The sequence below is a fragment of the Pagrus pagrus genome (genome assembly GCF_965226575.1).
Source record: "Pagrus pagrus genome assembly, chromosome: 3".
NCBI classification, from domain to species: Eukaryota; Metazoa; Chordata; class Actinopteri; order Spariformes; family Sparidae; genus Pagrus; species Pagrus pagrus.
The window spans coordinates 6,697,276-6,719,221 of record NC_140187.1 but is presented as its reverse complement, the minus strand read 5'-3'; the positions used below and the strand labels follow the sequence as shown (position 1 = coordinate 6,719,221).

The 21,946-nt window shown below is 42.8% G+C and overlaps 2 protein-coding genes across 3 annotated transcripts in view; one reads left to right on the top strand and one right to left on the bottom strand.

The window, feature by feature from the left end:
* atrip (ATR interacting protein) overlaps positions 1-21,946 on the top strand; it is a 68,117-nt gene that overhangs the window by 39,773 nt on the left and 6,398 nt on the right. Inside the window, exons 1-7 of one of the 2 annotated variants that reach the window (XM_084348682.1) lie at positions 17,062-17,389; positions 18,294-18,637; positions 19,903-19,985; positions 20,202-20,372; positions 20,453-20,565; positions 20,753-21,000; positions 21,173-21,278. In XM_084348682.1, the coding sequence (XP_084204808.1) occupies positions 18,295-18,637; positions 19,903-19,985; positions 20,202-20,372; positions 20,453-20,565; positions 20,753-21,000; positions 21,173-21,278 (1,064 nt within the window). In that variant the 5' untranslated portion in view covers positions 17,062-17,389; position 18,294. Of the gene's footprint in view, positions 1-17,061; positions 17,390-18,293; positions 18,638-19,902; positions 19,986-20,201; positions 20,373-20,452; positions 20,566-20,752; positions 21,001-21,172; positions 21,279-21,946 lie in introns of those variants that run through there. The other variant, XM_084348683.1, reaches the window with a different exon arrangement.
* Positions 1,144-15,851, bottom strand: LOC311254740 (uncharacterized protein). Its single transcript, XM_084348679.1, has 6 exons — positions 13,248-15,851; positions 10,322-10,545; positions 9,939-10,041; positions 9,491-9,586; positions 8,432-8,943; positions 1,144-7,756 (listed from the first exon to the last, which is right to left on the bottom strand). Exons 1-6 carry the CDS (start codon positions 13,287-13,289, stop codon positions 6,319-6,321), a joined length of 2,415 nt encoding a protein of 804 aa, XP_084204805.1. The 5' UTR covers positions 13,290-15,851; the 3' UTR covers positions 1,144-6,318.

The window sequence follows — 21,946 nt, the reverse complement described above, 5'->3', positions numbered from 1 at the left end:
TATAATGCGTTAATTCTCCGGTCAGTGCCCTTGACCAAGGCACTGGATCAGATCTCCAGTTGGCCCTCAGGCGCTGTTCATTAGCTGCCACGTGTCCTCCAGGATGGGTTAAATGCAGAGAACCAGTTTCACCACGTTGTACATTGTATGATTGTCTGTGATAAAATCAAGTTTCTTATTTTAGGACAGATGTCATGATCTATTGTCCGATTGGGGCTCTGTGGGTGATTTTTCTCTGGTTTCTCATAATCTGTCTCTTCCCTGTTAATATGATCTCATTATGCTTCACATCTTGCACTACCTGAATGTGTGGCCTCTTGTGTGAAAGAACAGTTAACTGAGAACATGACAGTTGCACTAATCTTTATCTGCTGAGGAAGTTTACTGAAGTCATAGAGATGGCTCTCATGTGACATAGTTAATTATAAAAATCCTTGATTATAAGTAACCTCTGTTCCTTCTTTTCCTCTTCGGTGAAGCTGCATGTATCTGCTCATGTAGTTCTTATTTTGTAGAAAGAAATCCAAATTCAGAATTTCAACATTTACAATACAAACTCAGAAATATTTATCACATAACTGAATAAACAAGCTGATCTCAGAGGAAAATAAGGTCCCCTGAACACTGTTTGAAGCTAGAAAGGTGGCAGGGTCCGCCACATATAAGTAAAACAATATGAAATTGTGTTGTCCTTTAAGGTCAGTTTGTTTATTCAGTCATGAAAACAAAGAGAGTGAAGATCAATGAAGATCTTTCTCTTCTGATTAAAATTTCTGTGCTCCTGTGCAGTGGATTTTTCCATTTACTTACCTTGGCAGCACTTGATGAAAAGGCTCCATAACTTATTAATTTAATGGATAATAAATGATTGACCGTACATGAATTAATGTGTGTGTATGATGCATGGGGATACTGTATGTATGCGGGCCCAGACCAATAACAGAAGACGGGACTGCAAAGTCATTTGTTGACTTCATGTATTGTGCAATTAAAAAATGGCCTAAATTAATAATGTGTTACAGTAACACATAAATTCAGTTATGAATGGCTAAAACAGCCCATAGTTGACTGCCCGTATCTGATCATAAAGACGTCCTAAACATCAGAAATGTGTTACATCAATGAAAACACTAAACCACCATGTCATAGCTAATTAAAATCTCTTTATTACAATCACATGTACATCATCATATTCCAAAAAGCTTGCTGTAGTGAAAAGTACCCTTGCACAGACAGATGGAGGTGGTGTTGCAGGCTGGATGGAGGGATTGTCAGATGAAGTAAAACAAGCATCGAGTTCCCCAGCAGCAAGTGTCTCCGCTCCAGTGTGCTTTTAATTTCACATCACATGAGGACAGCAGCGCTATTTTCAGCTCTCTGTCCTTGTGTAACGTAAGCAAAGAGAGTGAAAAGGGGGGGCGGGTGGGAAAGAAAAATTCTTTCTTCGTCATCCATTATTCAGACTGTTTGAGTCACAGCCGAGAGGGAGGGAAAACGTGGAAACAAACAGGGTGGAGGTTTGATTCCACGTCTTCCAAATCTGATTCCAAGTGTTTTAAACAAACAAAATAAATCCTTTTTTTTTCTGTCTTCTCTTGATTCAGATGAAAAGGTGGGTATCAGTTTCATCTGTGTGTCTCCACTACAGAGATAGGCACAGGGTGTGCTTAGCTTAGCACAAAGACTGAAAGCAGGGGGAAACTCCTAGCATAGCTTAATCAAAAGAGAGGGAAAAAAACACCTTGCAGCAAGTCCAAAGCTTTCTGATTTAAACAAAAAAAGGTTGCTTTGGCTTGTCAACCCCACTATGAGGAAAGACCTTTTACGTTTTTGCATCACTGCTCACATTAATTTTGCTCAGTGATTCAGATATGTCTGGTGTTGTGCTGTTGTGTTGTCCCTGGTTGGGAAAACAACCAAGCCAATCAGAGTCTTGTAGGGGGGATGGCAAGAAAAATTTACACGAAAATGTTGCCAGGCAAGAATGAGATATTTGCAGCTGCACAACCAGTTCACCAAACATTGACAGCCCATTTATAGCTGAGCAACTGCCACCACACTCAGCTGGTGTTTCTCCATCGCTGAAGCGCTGTACACAGGGCTGAAGTACGACTGTGCTCCAAGGACAGATTTTATTCTGTTGTGTTGTTTGTTTCAGTTTCACTTTGGCTTTCTAAAGGCCTTTTTCACAGCAGACATTTTGACTTGTCATTATAGGAGAAGCATAGATGTTGCTGACATTTAACAATCATGTGTCCCAATAAGCCATGACAGTATGAAAGTTAGCCAGTATGTTTGGTCCCTGAAACCAAAGCAGCCAAAAGGAGTTTGGCTACTTTTAATTTCATAATCTACACCTTTGCCCCACTATTGTGACATGTTAAAAAAAAACTCTACTGTGAAAAAGACCTTTTGCTTTGCCAGTTTTTAAGAGTGTTAATTATTCCTTCATTTTGGACTTTTTGGAGGCATCAAATTGTTTGATTTATTACAAGCTTGTTAGCTGCAGGATACAACATGTAAATCAGACAGCTTTGGAGTGAAAGTGAGTTTTTTTTAGCCACACTTGCTACAAATAAATCTTTTTAAAATTAGCACCAGTCATTTGCCAAAAGCTGATATAAATATGCAAGTGGCTGGTAAATGATGAACAATAGTATTGGCCAGTGGACAATACAGTTACTGTTGCAACTATTTTATATATATATATATATATATACTATTGCTAATGCAATAAACCAAGATGGTGGTGTGATGTTTTTGTGAGCATGTTAGCATACTGATGTTAGCATTTGGCTCAATGTACAGCTAGCAGTTGTTTAGTTTTGGATGGAAATAGCCGAGCAATTTCCCCCTGCTTCCACTCTTTGTGTCAACTAAGCAAAACACATCCTATAAACCACAACATATCTACAATTAGTCATTTAGAAAGATGCAAGATTTAAATGTGACAGCTTTGGAGATGTTGTAAGGTTGCTTTTTTTTCCACCCTTTTTTTGTGCTACGCCAGGCTAAACACGTCCTAGTGAACACACAGAGATGAAACTGATACCCATCCTAAATGTCTGGCTCTGCAGAACACAGACAACAAGAGGATTTATCTAAAATGTGTTCCTTTAAGATTTATAGTGACAGTGAATCTTACTCATAATTCATGGATGCCACATTAAACATTCAGAACAAACTGAACCCCTTCCCATGAATTTTAACGATATTGTGAGTGTTAAACGTACTAATACTACAATGTTAATCTCTGTGCTGTATATACAGCCTCCAAAACACAGCTATAAACCTACAGAATCACATGATAAACCATTGGAGGCGTCTGATGACATCAGCATGTCCTCTTACGTACTCCAACCTCATCTGCACCATTCTGACAAAATCAATATGTACATGTCATAATGACCAAAAAACAACAGTAAAATTCAATTTCGCCATTTAAAGAGACAATAATATTCACATTTTGTGTTCACTCTTTGAAAATGGTAAATAAAAGTTTCACCAGCTTTTAAGTAAATTAAGTTGATTTTAAAGATCATAAAAACTGTTCACATTGGTTTTGTAACCATCACAAGAAAAATATTGAAATATGTCCAACACAATGACAATAAACTGTTTTTTTTTCCTCCATAAATCACTATGATAGTCTATAAAGAAAACATCAACACACACTGTCGTTCTATCTACAGTCGTTCCACTGGCCTCGGTCCCTGGTACAGAAAGGTAGGGAAAACTTTTTCGTATAAAAAATGATGTGCAAAAAGTTGTTTTCTTAGGTCCCTCTCATGGAAAACAATGTAAGAAGTAATGTAAATATCTACAATAACCTTTGCTCTTGCCATTTTAGATTTGGGATTACTGTGCACTTGTGGTCACTCGTCACTTTTGTGCATCTGTTTGATTTAAAACGAGTTACTGCATTAGATGGAAACCTGACAGGTAGCGCACACAACACTGTCATTATCGTATTAAAACTAGCTTGAGGTATTATTGCACATTTTCCCGATCTGCAGACCTGGAATCAGTAGATTTCAGATTTACTCACACTGTTGTGGAATGTCAACGATGCCGACTTGAGCTCTGTCCGTCCTGACTGTGAAGACGCTGCAGCAGTCTCGGACAAACCAACGTAATGTTTACTTGAGGTGCATCTTCTTTTCTTTAAAACACAGTTAACGCATCACTGTAGATTTCAGTAAACATGCATAAGCTGTTACCTGGGTAGGTAGGTCTGTAAACATCCTGCCAACAGTAAAGACAGCACTAAGAACAGGGAGCCATGAGCCATGAAGGGCTAAAGCTTTTATACTGCATTCACACCCTGTCAGCAACAGTAAGAATGGGGAAAAACTCCTTTTATTCTGACTTTGTAACATTCAGACATTATGAAGGTTTCAGACAGCGAGCTGTTACAGCTGCTACTGCCACCAAGCAGTGTTGGTGTTTTGCATTTTGATTGGGCAGCAGCAGGGCACTGTCAGCTTGCTCCCTCCAATCAAGTTGCTGCTATCCATCTAATTTAATGTGTTCGCATAAGAGGGAGTTTCACTCACTAGTGTCATAAACATGTTATGACTCTACATTGATATAATTGGTGGCAAAGAGGTGTCTAATTCATTGTAAATTCATAAAATAAGCTGTGGATTAAAGTTAGATGTATTGTTTTAATTGGTGGGGTTTCTGTGGCGGCTGTTGCCATACAGCGAGCAATGAAGCACATTAAAAAAGTCCAGTCATCATCACAAATAAAAGTGCTTTCACAAGAACATAGGCCTGCTGCTGCATACATTGGCAGTAATGTGCTGTTTGAATCAAGTCTGTTGATGGCCCACACCAGATAAATGGACATTAAGTCTTAATCAGCCTCATGACCAAATATTAGCTGATAGGATACATTGTTTGGAGTGTATCGTTCCTTTTATATTCATCTGCATCAATTGTATCAGTGTTAAAAGGGGCAAAATGGCTGCAAAGTCACTTACAACTTAGAGTTGGTCCACATAAGTATGGTCTGAATGACATGGCTTGAATGCGGCATAAACTCCACCCCAAACACAGCAGCAGCTGATTATACAGATTAAAGCTGTGGTCGAAATCCTCTGCAAACCTCATGGCACATTGCTCCCCATCCTTGATTAACACAGTTTGACTAGTTTTGCACAAGCAAGTAAATCAGGCCGTGTTTTTAATAATTTTTAGTTACAAAAGCTCCCACCGATGTATATTTTAGCTGTAAACAGAGTTTCTATAAAAACCACTCAGGATTTGGTATCAAATCTCAGTTTTCATTGTCTTCATTGCTACAGTTGATGTGTTCTGTGGCCCTGATGTAAAAGTAGTTGTATGTGATCTATCGTGCACAGCCAGGTACATCACGCAGAACAGTATTGCTCCCCGAAATCTCATGGTCTGTTTGAGGGTTTGAGTCCAAACCCCGATTTTTGTAATTTTGTCAAAGATTCTGTGAATAAGTGAAGCATAAGATGTAGCATGACACACATGATGCAAACATACACGCTCATCTGACTTTGTTCAGTTGTCATTACAAGCGTCATGCACTGACACACACATTTTGTCCGGAGTGCTGTACAGTGGTGACACACCCACACATAAAGCTATCAGTTGAGGTGATGTACAGCAATAACAGTGAGGTTCCCTTTCTCGCGCACATTCATTAAAGGAACAGTTCGACATTTCTGTAAATTCACGATTTCTCCGTCTTGCCCAGAGTCAAATGAGATGGTCGGTACCAGTTTCGTCTTTGTGCTTCAAGTGCAGAGATGAAGGGGGCCCTGTTCTTCAGACTTGGACAATCTCTAAAAGTCTCTAAAATACTCTGACGAGGACACAGACAGCAACAAACAGAGCACACTGTGCTGTAGGTGCATACTGTCTACAGTCAAACATTTTGAGGTGTGACCCCCCCAAAAAAATTCTGCCGTCTTCACCCCTTCATTGATTTTTTCAATTTGGAATTTGATTTTTGGGGGATTTGATTCCCTGAAAACAAATAAATCAGGGATCCAAATCAAGTTTTGCATAAATCAGACAGTTGATTGTTTGAAGGTGGGTTTTTTCTTTAGATTAAGTTAGGCTAGCAGTGTACCCCTATTCCAGTCTTTGTGCTGAGCTAGACTAAATACATCCTGGACCTGTCTCTGTACTGGACTAACAGAGATGAAGCTGATATTCATATTCACATCTGACTCTGGAAAAGGCAGAACAAGAGGATTTACTTAAATGTTGTATTGTTAGCTTGACGACACACACACTCACAGGCGCACAGAGTTACAGTTAGACGTGGTGTCCATGCAGTTAGACCGTGGTGACTGTCAGCAGGGAGCTGGGACACAGCATGTCGTCGTGGTTGTCCAGCCTGGTCCCATGAGTCAGCAGCTCCTCTACTGTTATCCAGTCATCCAGCAGCTTCCTATTCCTCAAACGACTCAGCTTTCTCTGACTCAGCTCAAGGACCGTGTTGCCCCGCCCATCTGCAAAAGCGCCGCGTCCTCTGCTTTCCAGCATACCTCCGTCTCCAACAGAGGCTCCTCCCACTCCCGCGATGGCCCCTCCCCTGCTTATGGCCTCTCGTATAGGTATTCCTCTGGCCTGCAGCTGCTGCTGCCTCTGCTCACGGGCCAACAGGAAGTGTTCCCTCCTTTCGGTTCGACTCCAGTAACGACCCATCAGCATGTCCGTATTGGTCTCCTCATCTGTGCTCATCCCACTGCGTTCATCTGCCAGTTGAGAAGCCCGGTCTCTCAGGAGCTGATTCCTGGAGATTCGTGAGGTTGTGTTGGGTTTGCAGCTCATATCAAGTTTTGGCTGAAAACCAGAACTGGGATTAGGGCTTGAACCTGCATTCATCTGTCCTTTCTTTGCATCCCATACAGCAGAGCAAGCCCCTGTGTGGCCCTCCAGGGTACTGTAGGGACCTCTGCCTCCCATGCCAACCTGGGACTGACGGCTGGCTGGTTTCGGCCAGGTGTCATTGACGTCTCCAGCCTGAGGAGGGTGGACCAAACTCTGGAGGTGCTGCTGCTCTCTGGCTCTGCTCCTGCTCAGCTCCTGCTGCCTCTCTCTGTCCATCTCCTCCTGAATCTGTGCCTCCCTCTCCCTCTCCAACTCTTTCTCCTTTTGCATTTGCCTTTTTTGTTCCAGTTCCCTCTCCATCTCTCTGTCCATTTCTGTCACCATGGGGTCAGGCATCAAGTGTCTTTCCTGTGAGTGCCACCATTCGTGGTGAGCGATCTGGCTGTTAGGGCTGTTGTCGTAGCATCTTTCATGGGTGTTGGCCCCCCTGATATGCCCCAAAGCGGCAGGGTGCTGTTGGGGTGAGAGGGCTAGGCCTGCTGGGTGGGAAGCCATCACACCTGCCACTAGCTCACCTTCCTCTGGCAGGCCCGGCGGCAGGACGTTACATGGGGCTACTCCACCATAGTGGTGCAGGGTTGCTGCACAGTAGGAGGGGGAAGCTGGGTGGCTGGCCCGGCGACGATACTCCTGCTGAGGAGGGCGATGGTGCAATGTTCGGCTTCTCCTCAGCATTCCCACTGAACTGGAGCCATGGTGGTGCTGCTGCATGGGTACTAGTGGTCTCCGGTGGCTGGAAGGGGTGCTGCAGGTGGAGAGGACCGGGGCAGGCATTCGTGAGACGGCATGGGCATGGGAGGGATTGAAGAGGGCTCCACTGCTGGAGCTGTGACGGTTCAGACAGGGCCGATCAGCTTTATGGAACTGGACCGATGAAACCCTGGAAATACAAACAGTGAAGTCAACAAACAAACCGTAACATTTGGTTATAAATAGCTTAATGAGATAGGGATAATCTTGACAGCTTTGAACGATTTATCAACTGATTCAAAATGGCTTTGAATCATAGATGAGCTACAGCAGAGATAAACTGGTTTAATCAAACTGGTATTCAACTGGTATTTGAAAGAGTGGTTTGAAAATGATTCAAACAAGGGGATAAATTGGACAGCAACTGGTCTAAACTGTTTTCTAACTGGTTTCAATTGGGTTTAAGGCAGGTTTAAAACCGGTTTAGCCCGATTTTAAGCCATGTGGTTTATACTGGCCTCAGCTTGGATTAAACCAGGGACTAAACTTTGCTCCTTACTGTCAATAATGCATTCTGGAAGACTTACAAGGTGGAAACATTGATTTAGAGGCGAAGCAAAAGCAGAAAACAATCTATACATTTCCTAAGGGGTCACTGTAGTCTAATTTCTTGCCCCCCAACATTGATACTAAACCACTGACTCAGCCATGTTGTCTGTCTGGTGTCACTGATGGACATATGGTGTTGGTGGCTTACTTTTTAGGCAGTGAATTAGTCAAAACAAACTTGTATTAGATGAGCCTAATAGCAAAATTGTGTCTTTTCACCACTCTGGCAGGAGGCAATTATTCTACCAGCTGTTACCTGAAAAGTCCACGGGGTGGGGGGTCCATAACGGGCCCACCGTCCTCCTCCACCGTGAGCTGCAGGCGCTGACACTGAGGCTGCATGGTCAGAGCCTCAGGGATGGCCTCCAGCAGCTCACGATGGCTCTTGGGGCAGCTGTCACGCCGCTCCCGCCGCTCGCATGATTCGGCCTGATGTTGCAGCCTGGCATTGTACAGCCGCATTCGTTTCTCCAACAGCCTCTGGAAGTGCCTGAACTCCCCGGTGCTCACGCTGTAGAAGCCGGAGTCACTGAGCTCTGAGGAGATAAAGGACTCAGAGGAAGGAGAGCCACCCCCAAAGCCACCACAGCCTCCCGGGGCGAGGGCCCCATGTGAATGACACTCTTCCAGGCCTCCCTCCTCGGTCTCCAGTCCGGAAAGATCCCCCTGGTGGAGGGAGCCATCAGTCCAGCCCAGACCGCTGTCCAGTTCATGGTGGAGGGGCAGGAAGCCCAGCGGCTTCTCCAGCATGAAGTCCTCGTCATCCGTCTGCAACAAGACGCATCCTTAGTCCCAAGGTCGCTTACAGAAATACACACATCATAACGCTATAAATAACTGCACATTTTATGTTTTGTCTGTGTGTTGGACCTCAGTGCCTTCTGAGTCATGACTAAACATGTCTGTAGCAGTGAGAAAACTCAACTACTGTAGGTAAATAATGAAGGAGGAAATAGTGTATTTGTTGGGGACTATCCACATTTGGTGCTCTAGTATTTCCAGCAGCAGAATTGTATGTGTGAGACTGAGTCAAAATAAACTAGAGTGTATGTGTCAACGGTAATGAAGGACCAATCCGTATGACAAAGTTGCTCATTGATGTGTTTTTATTCATAGCTTTTGGACAACAATTGAATTCTATGACTCAGAGGAATATGATATATCACTCCCAGCTTCTTTATGGCCTTTCTACACTGAACAAGAAAGCTATTTTTAAAAAGTATTATTTTTGTATCAGTACTGAAACTCAGGTTTCTTGTTAGGACAGTTACCATATGCAGCCCTAGCTAAACGATAGATTGCACAGTTTGGATACCTGACTGTGGCAGCCATTCGGTTCTTCTAGGTTTGAATTACAACATCCCATCAGGCAGTTCTGTCCCTTTGGTCCACGGCCAGTCAGTTCTGGATCCTGCGAGATTCATGATGTGAAACAAAGAGAATGAGACAACACAAAGCTTCTGTATGTTTATGGGTTGTTCATTTATTACCAATTGCAGGGATTCTTTGTCAAAACTGGACTTAACTGCGCGTGCTATTTATATTACATGTGCCTGTTTGCGAGCTCTACGGTGTACGGTACTGGTGGAGTGTTTAAAATCTCCTTTGTGATAACTTTGTCAGCCATGTTTGTTACAGTAAATGCAGAATGTGTAATATTAGTTAGTGTCCAGTCTGTTGGTTCCCAGAACAAACCAGCAAACCACATGACAGAACTACTGAGGGTGTGTGTGTGTGTGTGTGTGTGTGTCTCTTAGTGTCACCTGGTGGCCAATGTCCACAGTGTCCCGTGGGGAGCTTGACAGGTAGCTGTACCGTCCTCCTTCACAGTGATCTTGTGGCACAGGCAGATGGCTGTAATAATGTCTGAGACAGAAGACAAGAGCATAAAATTGAGATCATTTTTAAAAATTATGTCACAAAGCAGAACTAACAACCCTCATACTAATATACTCCAAAACAGACATTGACATTTTATGTTCTGGTTCTGGTTCCTTCTGAGTTTACAGTTTATGCACCTGTCATTAAAAATTCATGGTGTGCTAGAACTACAGTATGTTGATGATATTAGCTGTTGGGTTAACTCTTTAAATATATGATAGCTAGATTGTACAAAACATCATATTGTCTTTCTGTGTTTGTGTACCTGTCCTGGTAGGAGGGGCTGGATGCGTTACGCCCCGCCCCCATCATTGGGAGGGGCAGGTTGAGGTGCTGCAGGTTGAGGGGGAGGGGCTCCCAGGATGCCCTGTCTACCTCATTGCCACACCCCCTCTGACCCTTTATCTGCATGGTGATTGGACGCTGACTGGCCGCCAGGATCCGCAGAGCATCACGTTGACTCAGGTGTGCTAGACTCCGCCCATTCACCTGAGGAAGCAGACAGAGGTAGAGAAGAGATGTGATGTAAGCAAACATGTGCCTATTCCCACATCCAGCAAAAGCAGATGATGATCCCATGGGAGTCATGTATTCACTTTCGTTTTAGATCAGGCTTAGTTTCCACCAACTCCTTAGGAAAATATCTGGCTCTTCGGCTGATAGGTATCCCACCGTCTTCACCAGATAGACGCTAACTTTGTCTGCTGTGCAGGGTTTATGTTAGCCGACATATGCTGGATATTGTGCAGCAATTTTTGCCTGAGAAGATTTCACGGGCCCTAAGCACGGCACTCATTTAAAAGCTGCATACTACAACAAGGTGAAGCAGACATTCCTGGACCGGTTTAATAAAAAAAAAAAAAAAAAAAGATGCGGCAGGAGAAATTCAACTGGAAAGCCGATCACACCGTGACACCTTGCTAGAAACATGTTGCCCAGCAAAACCAATGTTTTTCTGTGGTACAGCGCACCTGGCACGATCATTGTTGTTTTTTAAATGTAGACTATGGCTACGTAGTGCATCGGTGCAGGAGATGCTCTATATGGCTGAAAAAATTGGCTGTCGAAAAAAGGTCGGGACTGAACAAAACAGTTAATATGTTGTAGAACCAAAACTTGAAAAGCTCCTCAGAGTAACAGAGTTGTTAAGATTTCTGTGGATTCACAACAGAGAGACTTCACTGTGTCTTCTGATCATGTCAACGGATCTGTTCGTGATGAGAAAACATGCATCTCAATCTCAAACACAGAAAAAATCTGTTGGACGAATGTGCATTTTGCAGCATTCGGCAGCACTAGCTTTAGTGCTAGCTACATTTGGTCAATATAAGATATGTACAGTCCATCATTAGCAACGCTATACAACGACGAGCAGGACTGGTTTATGGTAATATTGGTATTTTTATATGATTTTTGCATCAATTATTAATTCACTGAATCTTAAGCCTTTTTTGCACAGGAATACTTTCACCTGCGGACCTCCAGTAATTTGTAATAATTGTAGAGGACTTCTGTGATTCTACTGCGTATTACCTTCCAAACAAGGTTTTTGTTTCCCTGCTGCTTTGGCACTTATAGGTAACGCTTTGACAGCATTTTGAGTGCAACTTCAGCCTGATCATCTCACTTCACAACATGAAGACCAACTGGCAGAAAGAGCCAGCTCAAATCTATCAGAAACTATTTTCTTTGAACAGGCTCAAACAGTTATTATGGGCCTTGAGGTCGTGTCCAGGGATAATGTCAGTAAATTTTAGTAACATACTAACTTTGCATACACGCTGCATGAAATCCAGATGTGGGAGGTAATTTATGTATTACATGAGGCCCTCTGGTAATTCTAGTCCCCTGAGAATAGCGTTTAATGACCTCAAGAGATGGAGTCTTATACCTGCACTCCACCTTTTTTACACATGTAGATCAGTTTTCTGGTCACTGTAAGCAGAATGACTCGTCTTCCTCAGCCTGTAAAATGTCTTCTGTGGCTCTGCAGGCGCTTTGACTAAAAAAATAACCCTGATGATGTCATATTGATGTCAGCAGGGTTGTGTCAGCTGAGCTTGAAGAGTACAAATATATAACAGAAAACCTGTGATACAGACTGGAGGTGTTAAGTATTAAAGAAGTAGTTGTTTACCAGACAGGGAGGATCTAATGGCAAAATGCTGTCCAACTGCATTATGGGAAATGTAGGATCCAGTGGTGCGGGAGTTTGACATATACTAGGGTCTAAAAGTCAACATATGTCAGCCTCTGCTGCACTATTCTCTCATTCGTCCAAAGTGACAGACTGAATCACGAGAGGAATTCTTCATTCCAGTTGTGCATTGTGAGAAAACAGCGTCAGTGATACTATAATCACTTTTTACTCTGCATGCTGCCATTTTAATTGCACTTCATCACATCTTTTTTTTACAGTGTGAACACACTACAGACTGAAAACTCTGAATTAATCAACATTGTACAACTGGGTGACAAAGCACAACTCTGCCTGCAGACAGATGGTGGATTTATTCCAGTATGACAAACAAACAGTCGATTTTAAATCAGATATGACGAATTGGGACATCATGTCCATGTTTTCAGTAAAGGGTTAACACCTACGAGCCAACATAAACCTCATCCTGCTTCACGCACACACACGCACACACACACATGCAGCTCAGCACCCATCGAATTAGACGCATGAACAGTATTGTTAACTCCAGCACATCACAACCATGAGTCACCCTCCGCTACATTCAACCAGAAACACACACACTTGTACACACACTCACACACACACATACACAGCAGGAGCTGAGAAGCACAAAATGGCACCTGTGTGTGTGGAAACAGAGGACGGCAGCAGAACGTCTGTGAGCCCTCAGCAGATGGAGATGATGAATATCCCATTCTCGCACGACACATTACATTTTCTACATATTTAAAAAAATTAGAGATACAATGTTGGAGATTTAAACAGATATAATATATTAGGTTTATTAAACACACACACACACACACACACACATGAAGAGCCCTGCAGAAATCATGAAATGATGCCATTTTGCATCTGCATCTGTACACACGCACACACACACACACACACACACACACACCTCCGAGCTCAGCTCTATCGTCTTCAATTGAGATGACACAAAACACACATAGCATCATTAAAACACTGAGGCACGTCTTTGGACGCTCACCATTTGGTCCCCCATCCAAGGTCCAGAGAGCCAGCAGCCCATCGTCACGGCAACAGTGGACAGCTGCCTTGGTTCCTATGAAAATCAATGATGCTGCTGCTTCCTCCAGCAGATCGTCTCTTCCTCCTCCTCCTCCTCCTCCTCGCTCTCTCCGTCTCTCTCTCCTCACTGTGCCTTTCACTATCACTCTCTCCTCAGCATCTGTCCCCTCCTCGCTGTCCTCCTCCCCTCTTCTTCTCTTCTTTATATCCCTCTTTTATTATTTTCTCATCAGTTTCTTCAGCGTCTCTATCCTCGCCCCTCCCCCTCCTTCACAGCTCCAGATTGTAGCATCCTGCACACACTTACACACACACTCATGCATGCAGAGCTGCAAACATAAAAATATGCGCAGGCTGACACAGAGCGTCCAGAGACGGAGAGGGAAACACACGCAGTCACACAGCGAGTATGGTGTCTGATTGGTGGCCTTCTAACAGTCATCAGCCAATCAGACGCAGCGGGCTCCCTCTGGATGGCTTCCTCTCTAACTGAAACCCCTCATGAAGCATCGTCATGTGCAGGAGGAAGCCTGTACTGCAGCGATACACACAGTAACAGAGGAAACACACCATCCAACCATCCATCTTCTCGCTGTTAGTCCAGGAATCTCCAGTAGATGCTGCCCAAGGCATTCTGGGAGTTGGAGTCCCTCCAGTGCTTCTTCTAGAGGACTTCTGTTCCAGATTGAGTCCAGTACAAACTTAGTTTGCACAAATTGATCAAAAAAGAAAGAGAAACCTAACCTGGCAGGGCCCCGAGGACAGATAGACCTGGTTTAGACCCGCGGACACCTGATCCAGTGTAAGGGTGCTTTCACACTGGCAGTTTAGTTCTGATCCACTGCTTTCATCACCAGGTGAGGCACAAGAAACTGCACCTGAGTTGATGTAGCCTACACTAGATGCTCTACACAGACATAGGAAGTCAATGAAACTACAAATGACAATTTCTGTGATTGTAGGAATCGTGTGGTTGCAGATGTGTGTGAAGCATCCTTGTTTGGGAATTTGTAGCTTATTTGCAGCAACATTCATATTCAAAGCAGCGTCGACTGTCATGGCTCCAACTTTGTTTTCTATCAGAATCAGCTTTATTGGCCAAACATGTGAACACATACTAGAAATTTGACAGCAGAACAAGAACAAAGCTTAACAAAGATATATATATATATATATACCTCTATCATAAATCAGTCTGCACAGCAAAATGACAACTTGTATCATTCATTTTATTATTTTATTATTGGTCCAGAGAAATGCACAGATTTATACTATAGTCAAATTTATAGTAGCCAAACATTCTCGATGGATGGATGGGGTTGTGGGGCAGGACCTCAGTGTGTCTAAAATCCTGGCTACTGGCCTGTCTGTCCATGAAAAGCACTCCACAGGGGACATCCTTCTCACCTTAATGTGAACAGCCATCTCACTCTGATTGGATGGCAGAATGGCTCCCACTACAGACCGCTGTCCAATCAGTCCTGAGAGGACAGTCAGTCAGGGATGTCTCAGATCCATAATGGACAATCAGAAAACCTTCATTTAAGAGTTACGGCCGCTCCTCTGCATTATCGCACACATACACATGTACTGTATATAGGCTTCATTTGATCTGATTCACTCAGTGACCCTGCTTTGACTGTTTGGTTGTTATGGTAACCCACTCGCCTGCCAAATATGTGTGTGTGTGTGTGTGTGTGTGTGTGTGTGTGTGTGTGTGTGTGTCGCTTTACTCATTCACTGAATTATCTTTTAAAGACATGCTACGATGCAGATTACTGGAGATACCGGTGACAGTGTGGTGCTGCAGATGTAAGTGATGGTGGTGTGTGTGTGTGTGTGTGTGTGTGTGTGTGTGTCTTGATGCTGATGATGGGTGCATCTGGATGCCTGTCGCTGAGCTCTGCCATTTCTGTACTGAAGTATGTAGGCGGAGAGAAAGAGAGAGCATGTGTCAGAGTTACATACACGCACATACACTGTAGAGCCTCAGCTGCGACACACAGACCTGTCTGTGTCTAAAAATGGAAAGCACTCTTGCTGTTGCCGAGAAGCCACAAGAAGCTTCTATATGAAGAGGACGGTACATACAGGGATTAATATTAACATCCACCAGCCTTGAAAATATATCACTGACATGGAGTGTGTCGTAAAGGTGCACTCAATTACATTTCTTTCTCTTTAATACATGCGTGGTGATATTACAGAGGCACACTTAAAAATAAAACATTTTTGTTTGACTTCCTCGCTAAAATCTCTCTAAAATGAGTCGTGTGACGGTCCAGCTGCTAAAACCCAGATGAGGGAAAAGAGGGGGCGATAAAATGTTAATACACTCTTCTGACTCATCTGATGTTATTACTATGAGCTCAGAGCAATTAAAGAGTAAGTACACCTTCACATTCCTTTAGGACCCTCTGTCCTAGGGGGAAATCAGAGGCCGTGGAGGTGGGTGGGGCGAAATGATTGCATGAGGTATAAACCTGTGGCTATGTAGACTGTGACAGTGCATACAAATCTGAATACATTCTGATATTTTCTTGATAATTATCTTGTTGCCTGTCCTCTTCCAGGTTACCATGCTGGGGTGGAGGTTGTGTGGCTTGGGGCACCACTTGACTCGGCCTCCTCATTTGTCCTCCTGGATCCACACTCTTCACATATAACAAATGTAATCTACCTGAAGACATTTTGTCATTGTAATCTGTATACTCTTTGATTTTGTTGGTCTGTTTTCTTCTATTTCATGTCTGTCCATCCAGGGAGAGCGATGCCCTTATGATTGAAAGGTTTTTTTTATAATAGGATGTTTTTCTTTACTCAAATCGAAGGTCTACGGACAGAGGATGTCATTCGCTGTACAGATTGTATAAAGCCCGCTGAGGCAATGTGATTGGGATTTTGGGCAATATAAATAAAAGTGACTCGACCTAGTTCCCCCTTGTTTTTGTTTTTTGTACCAAGCTCAGTTAGGGTGACCAGATCCCCACAAACCAAACGTGGGACAAATAGTACGTGTCTGTGGGACAATGTAGGACACGTTGTCAGTCCTAGAGGAAGTCTAAAATGTTGATATAATGCTCAGTTAACTTAAAAAAATGAGCATGTGTGGAAAAATGACTACAGTCATACATATGTTGACTTTACGATATTCACGCTATTTAGTGAAAAGAGACAAGTTTTTGTTTGTTTTGTATTTTATTTGAAATCTGATTCATTCATTAATTCATTGATATGCATTTGTTGCAATCAGGTACAATCAGAGCATCTACAGTGTCTCCTTGATGCTGCAACCAGGGGGCACCAAAGTCTGACAAGTGTAAATCTAAAGGCCTTTCCTCACTGCCTTCAGTATGTTTGTATGTGTGCACATAAAACAGACAGACGCCTCGTGCTCTGCTATAAACAGCAGCAATCAATTATTATTATTATTATTATTATTTTATTTTATTTTTTATTGGACTTTTTTTGCTTTCTCCCACATCCCACATCTCATCCCACATCTCCCACAGGTCTGCTAAATAAAAGGAGTTAAATTTAAATATCTAAATAGTCTAATTGTTTTTGCCAATTTCTGTTTGTTTTTTTAGATTAAAATTTTCAATGAAATCAAATATGATTTTAGATCTGTAGAGTTAAAAGTGTGACAGGAGGGCAATATTTCAAGCCATTTCATTTTGTGGATGTAATATTTTTGCTAAAATAATAATTAAGTTAATGATGTACATTTTATCTGGGGAGAAGTTGGACTTGTTAGAAAGAAGAAGAAGAAGAAGAAGAAGAAGAAGAAGCACACTCCACACCAGCAGGTGGCGGTAATGCGCCGAAATGTTTTTTGCTAACCGCCATAAACGCGAAGAAGAAGAAGAAGAAGCAGCCGCAGAAGAAGAAGAAGAAATATTTGATGCTGAAGCGCGGTCTGGAGCACCGTCACTATCAAACACCTCTAACGTCGTTTTTATTTTGTATTAACTGACATTGAAATGCTGTTGTGACGGAGTGAGCTGCGTTAGCCTCGCAAGCTAACTTACACACAGCTAACAAGTTACCGAGCGTTATCTTGGTAGCTAACAGCTAACAGGAGCCCCACTGGGTCACAAGGTGAGTTAATGTAGGATAACTAGAGAAGCTAGCAGTGGACACTTTAACTAATAAGTTTAGCGAGAAGCGAACAGCCACCAGTCAGCTTGGCCTAAACAGAGCAGCTGTACCTCTTATAACCATACGAATAACATGTTTTCATTCATATTCATGAGCAGTTAGTGAACTCATCATCAGTGTCAACATTGTGACTAAAGAGGTACTAAAATGTGATGTATGAGTCAAGCTTGTGCAAGCAGAAAGCAGGAAAGAGGAGCTCATCTTAATGTGGCTCCCTTAAATTAGTTGTATAGCAAAAAATAATCATAAAAAGTGATATCAGCCTGTGGAGATATCATTAAAAGTGTGTATGTTTAACTGTCAACCCATCCATGAATCATTTCTTTAAGGATTATCATGGTACTGGCGATATAATCTGCTTAATGTAGCACTGCTGTGTTTTTAGATTTAATGTTGGATAAAATATTGACATTTTTATAAAAGTATATACTGTAGATATAGTCAGTGTGAACAAGAGCATCCCATTTGATTGTATTCATGCTGAATCCATCATGTCATGAACTGGCTGTATTTGTGTTGTGTGAGTGTCGTGACAGACTTTGTATATTTTTCATCATCTTGTCACACCTCTCCAAAATATGGAGAAAGTGTTTCCTTTGCCTCTGTGTCGTATCGCTGCCACCTGTTCGCTATTCCTAACTAACGTATGAGACCTCTGCACCTCTCTGAAATACTGTGGGAGGGCAGGTCGTATCAGGTTTTATGATTTTGACACAATTAAGACAAAGAATTTACTACAGAGACTGACCTGATGCATATATTCATGCTACACCCAAACATTGTAGACGCACAGTTTATTCTAGCTCGCTAACCTGCCTTTCTCTTTCCTCTTCTTCCCCCGCAGGATGAACTGCCCCCCAACCAAGCGCCTCCGAGGCCTGAACCAGGGTATAGCGACAGCGATGGCCTTCGATGACCCATTTGGAGATGACGAAGACTTCACCCAGGATGACTTGGATGAGATTGACATCATCTCTTCGCAGGCCATCACCTCTGCCACTGCACCTGGGCTTGGGTCGAAACCAGGAACTAAACCTACAGAGCTGGCCCGCGGGTCTGCCAGGCCGCCTTCTACAGGGCAGAGCAAATCTTTGAGCAGAGCCACAAGCAATCAGAGCAGAGAGAATACGTTTGGCTTCAGCAGCAACAACAGAGGGAATGCTGGATTGCTCAGCAGAGAGCCTCTCGGTGAGTTCAGAGCAGTTCATCCATCACGCTCAACGTTTAGGAAGCTCCATCTTTTTTTTTTTTTTTTTTTTTTTATACTGTTGTTGACTACAGCAGCAGTGAAAATGAATCGAGAGAATAGAATATTACTTAATTACTCCTGAAATGTCTTCCATGTGCCCAGAGAGTCATTTAAACAATGTGTGAAAACACATGCAGATTTATCTCCAGGGGGTCGGTCCAAGATATTGTAACTGTGAATTCCATCTCATCTGATCCTGTTACATTTCCTCTTTGTCACATTAATAAAGTACAACGTTTTGGCTCATCGTCTGGTACAGAGAGTCTGTTCCTCAGTATGTGACCACGAGCCAATTTGGGTTTGGTGCAGACGAACAACGGTGTCTGTGTCTTTTCATAGACAGAATTCACAAACACAGAGTTTTTTCCAATTTTGTGTAAAATTTAAAAAGCAGAATGAAAATGATGGATCGATTAAAATGGGCTTTTTCTATTTTAATTGACAAAATCAAAACCAGGATCGGCAGTTCGCCCAGTATTTTTTTTCTCTCCACCCACGCATGATTGCACGGAGAGAGAGAAAAATAAACACTTCCAACACAACATAGTTAGTTTGCCAGTAACCTGCGGCTGCTCTTCCAGACACTAAAACTGTGTGCGGAAAATGATCAGCTGATTAGTACTGGAGGTAACTCTGACAGCGTAGATGTTGGGTTTATTTATTTTGTTCCTCTTTATTGTTTGGAAACGAACTGAACTGAACAGAACAGAACTGATAACATTGCCAGAGATCCTTCATTGATTTTATTTGGGAAGAGGGGTTACTGCGAGAAACTGAACTTGGGTGGAATAACTTTCTTCAGACACCTTAGTTGGTGACAAACTCGGATGTATCAATGTGTCATGAAGTGACTCGGCTTCACGTTGATGCAAACAGATGAAGAAGTTGAACATGTTTCACCTTCAATGAAAATAAATACTTTATATGAATTTTAACTGAAGAGAAAATACAGACAGGATGCAAAAGCAGAGTTTGTAGAGAAATAAGAAAAACTGAGCGAATATCCGGTGAATTTGTAAATCAGTTTTTTGAAGCATTCGCTGTGTGTTGTCACAACAAACGCACATAGTGGAGGAGGGGAACTCTACATGCACCTCTGCTCCTTTACTGTATTAAAACCTGATTAAACAGATGTTAAAGAGGTAAAACAGTGAATATAGTTCATGTTTTAATGTGTGTTGTTTCTGTTGTTTTGCGTGATCAGGTAACAGGCAGCAGCAGTTTGGGTCGGACAGAGAAGACTCCTACGGTGTGCTGGAGGCTCAGCATGCAGAGCTGAAGAGGAAGGTGAGACTCGGTGGTTTTTGACTTTTATAAGACGTAAAAACATCCAACAGACACAAGATCCGCAGAACAGGTTCAGAACAAGTCTTTATGATTGATAAAAGTCTCTTTTTAGCATATTGTTATGAAAACATGTACCTGACAGTGTTTGACTTTTCAGTCCACCAACTAAGAACAGACTCTGGATCAATATGTCTTGGCGAATGTGTATGTTTTTAGCTGAAGGAGGTGGAGGAGGAGATTGTGTTGAAGAGCGGGGAGATCCGGGTCCTGAGGGACTCTCTGAAAGGAGCTCAGCAGGAGAAGGAGGCCCAGAGGCAGAACCACGTCCTGCAGGAGACTCAGAGACAGAAAGAGCAGAGCGAGAGGGAGAAGGAGCTCAACAGGAAGGTGAGGAGCTGAAACACAAACACACAGTACATATGATCATCAGAATAACATGATAATGTTGTCATGTTGTCTGTGTTCAGGTTCAGTCTTTGCAGTCAGAGCTGCAGTTTAAAGAAGCAGAGATCAATGAGATTAAGACCAAACTGCACAGTTCGGAAAAAAACAAGACGGCCTCTCCACTGCCTAGAAACAGGTTAGTCATCATCAGTATTACTAACTGATCAATCAATGAAATGTTGTTTTTTATATCATGAATATCTTTGGTTGTGGGGTTAAAAAAGTCAAATAAAACCTAAAGGAAGTCTGGTATTTGTCAGGGGGTTAAAGAGAAAAATTGAAGCCGTGACTTCAGAATGAGCACGTTCTCTCTCTTCTCTCAGTCCTAAAGTGCTGAGCAGTCTCGCCCAGTTGCATCATGGGAGCGGCAGCAGCTCCTCCTCTCCAACAGCAAATGGTTTCATCACAAAGGAGACGTTCGGAGCCAACATCCCGTCCAGAACGACGCCTGTAAAGACGAGGAGAGATGGAGGGGACAGAGGGTCGTCCAGCGGCAGATCTGGTGACGGACAGGAAGTGTCTCGCCCAGACCCCTTCCTGTCCGTCAGACCTGCACACCTGCAGCACCGAGGTCAGTCTGCAGTGATGAATCAAGTGCAAACCAATCAACCAAAATATAAGACGTTATCTTCTTCTTCTTCTTCTTCTTCTTCTTCTTCTTCTTCGACTGTCATCTTTCTTTTCCTTTTGTCTCTCACAAGCTTTAACGGCTTCATGTAAATTGTGTGTGTGTCGTCCTCCAGGTGGCGTTCTGCTTGGGTTGTTGCTGCAGCAGCCTTTGTCTCCCAGCAGCCTCGGCCTCTCTCACCTGCTGTCAATGAGTCTGACTGACATCCACCTGACATCCAGGTAAACACCCTGCAGACCTGCATGGATGCAGCAAAATATAATGCTGTAAAGTCAGAGGGAAGATGTTTGCACAAGTAACTTTAGACATAAACAGATATTAGTTCATAGTGTAGAGTGGCAGAAAACATCTGGGTCACGGAGTGAGAAAGCATCACTTACTCCTCCTCATTACCACTATTGAAGTGCCCTTGAGTCATTAAAAGTCGACCTGGTTAGTAAAGTTGAGGAGTGTTTTAAAGAGGCAGGATCCTTGAGTTTGTTTCTAAATCCAACACAACAGACGACTTCCTTTGAAATTCTTGCATTGAAGTCAACACATACTGTACATATAGGACAGTGAAAGAGTTTTAACCAAATGTTATGGTGCTATGATCACTTTTGCATCTCCTGTGTCCTAAGTGTTGTGCTGGAGTCACTTAATGCAGCCACCTCAGTGACCACATGGTGTCGCCAAGTCTACCAAAACACACATTTTAGAAAAACTCCTAACTTTTAATGTAATATAATCTGTAATTTCATTTTAAACCTTTTGTAAGACAAAATTGAACTGAGTGGTACTAATGAAAGTAGTTTCTACAGTAGCAGTAGTAGCTGTTGTAGCGCAGCTAGGAACAGTAATTGCAGCTCAACCAGCTTAACTGCTATATAAAACTAACTTATGGTGTCGT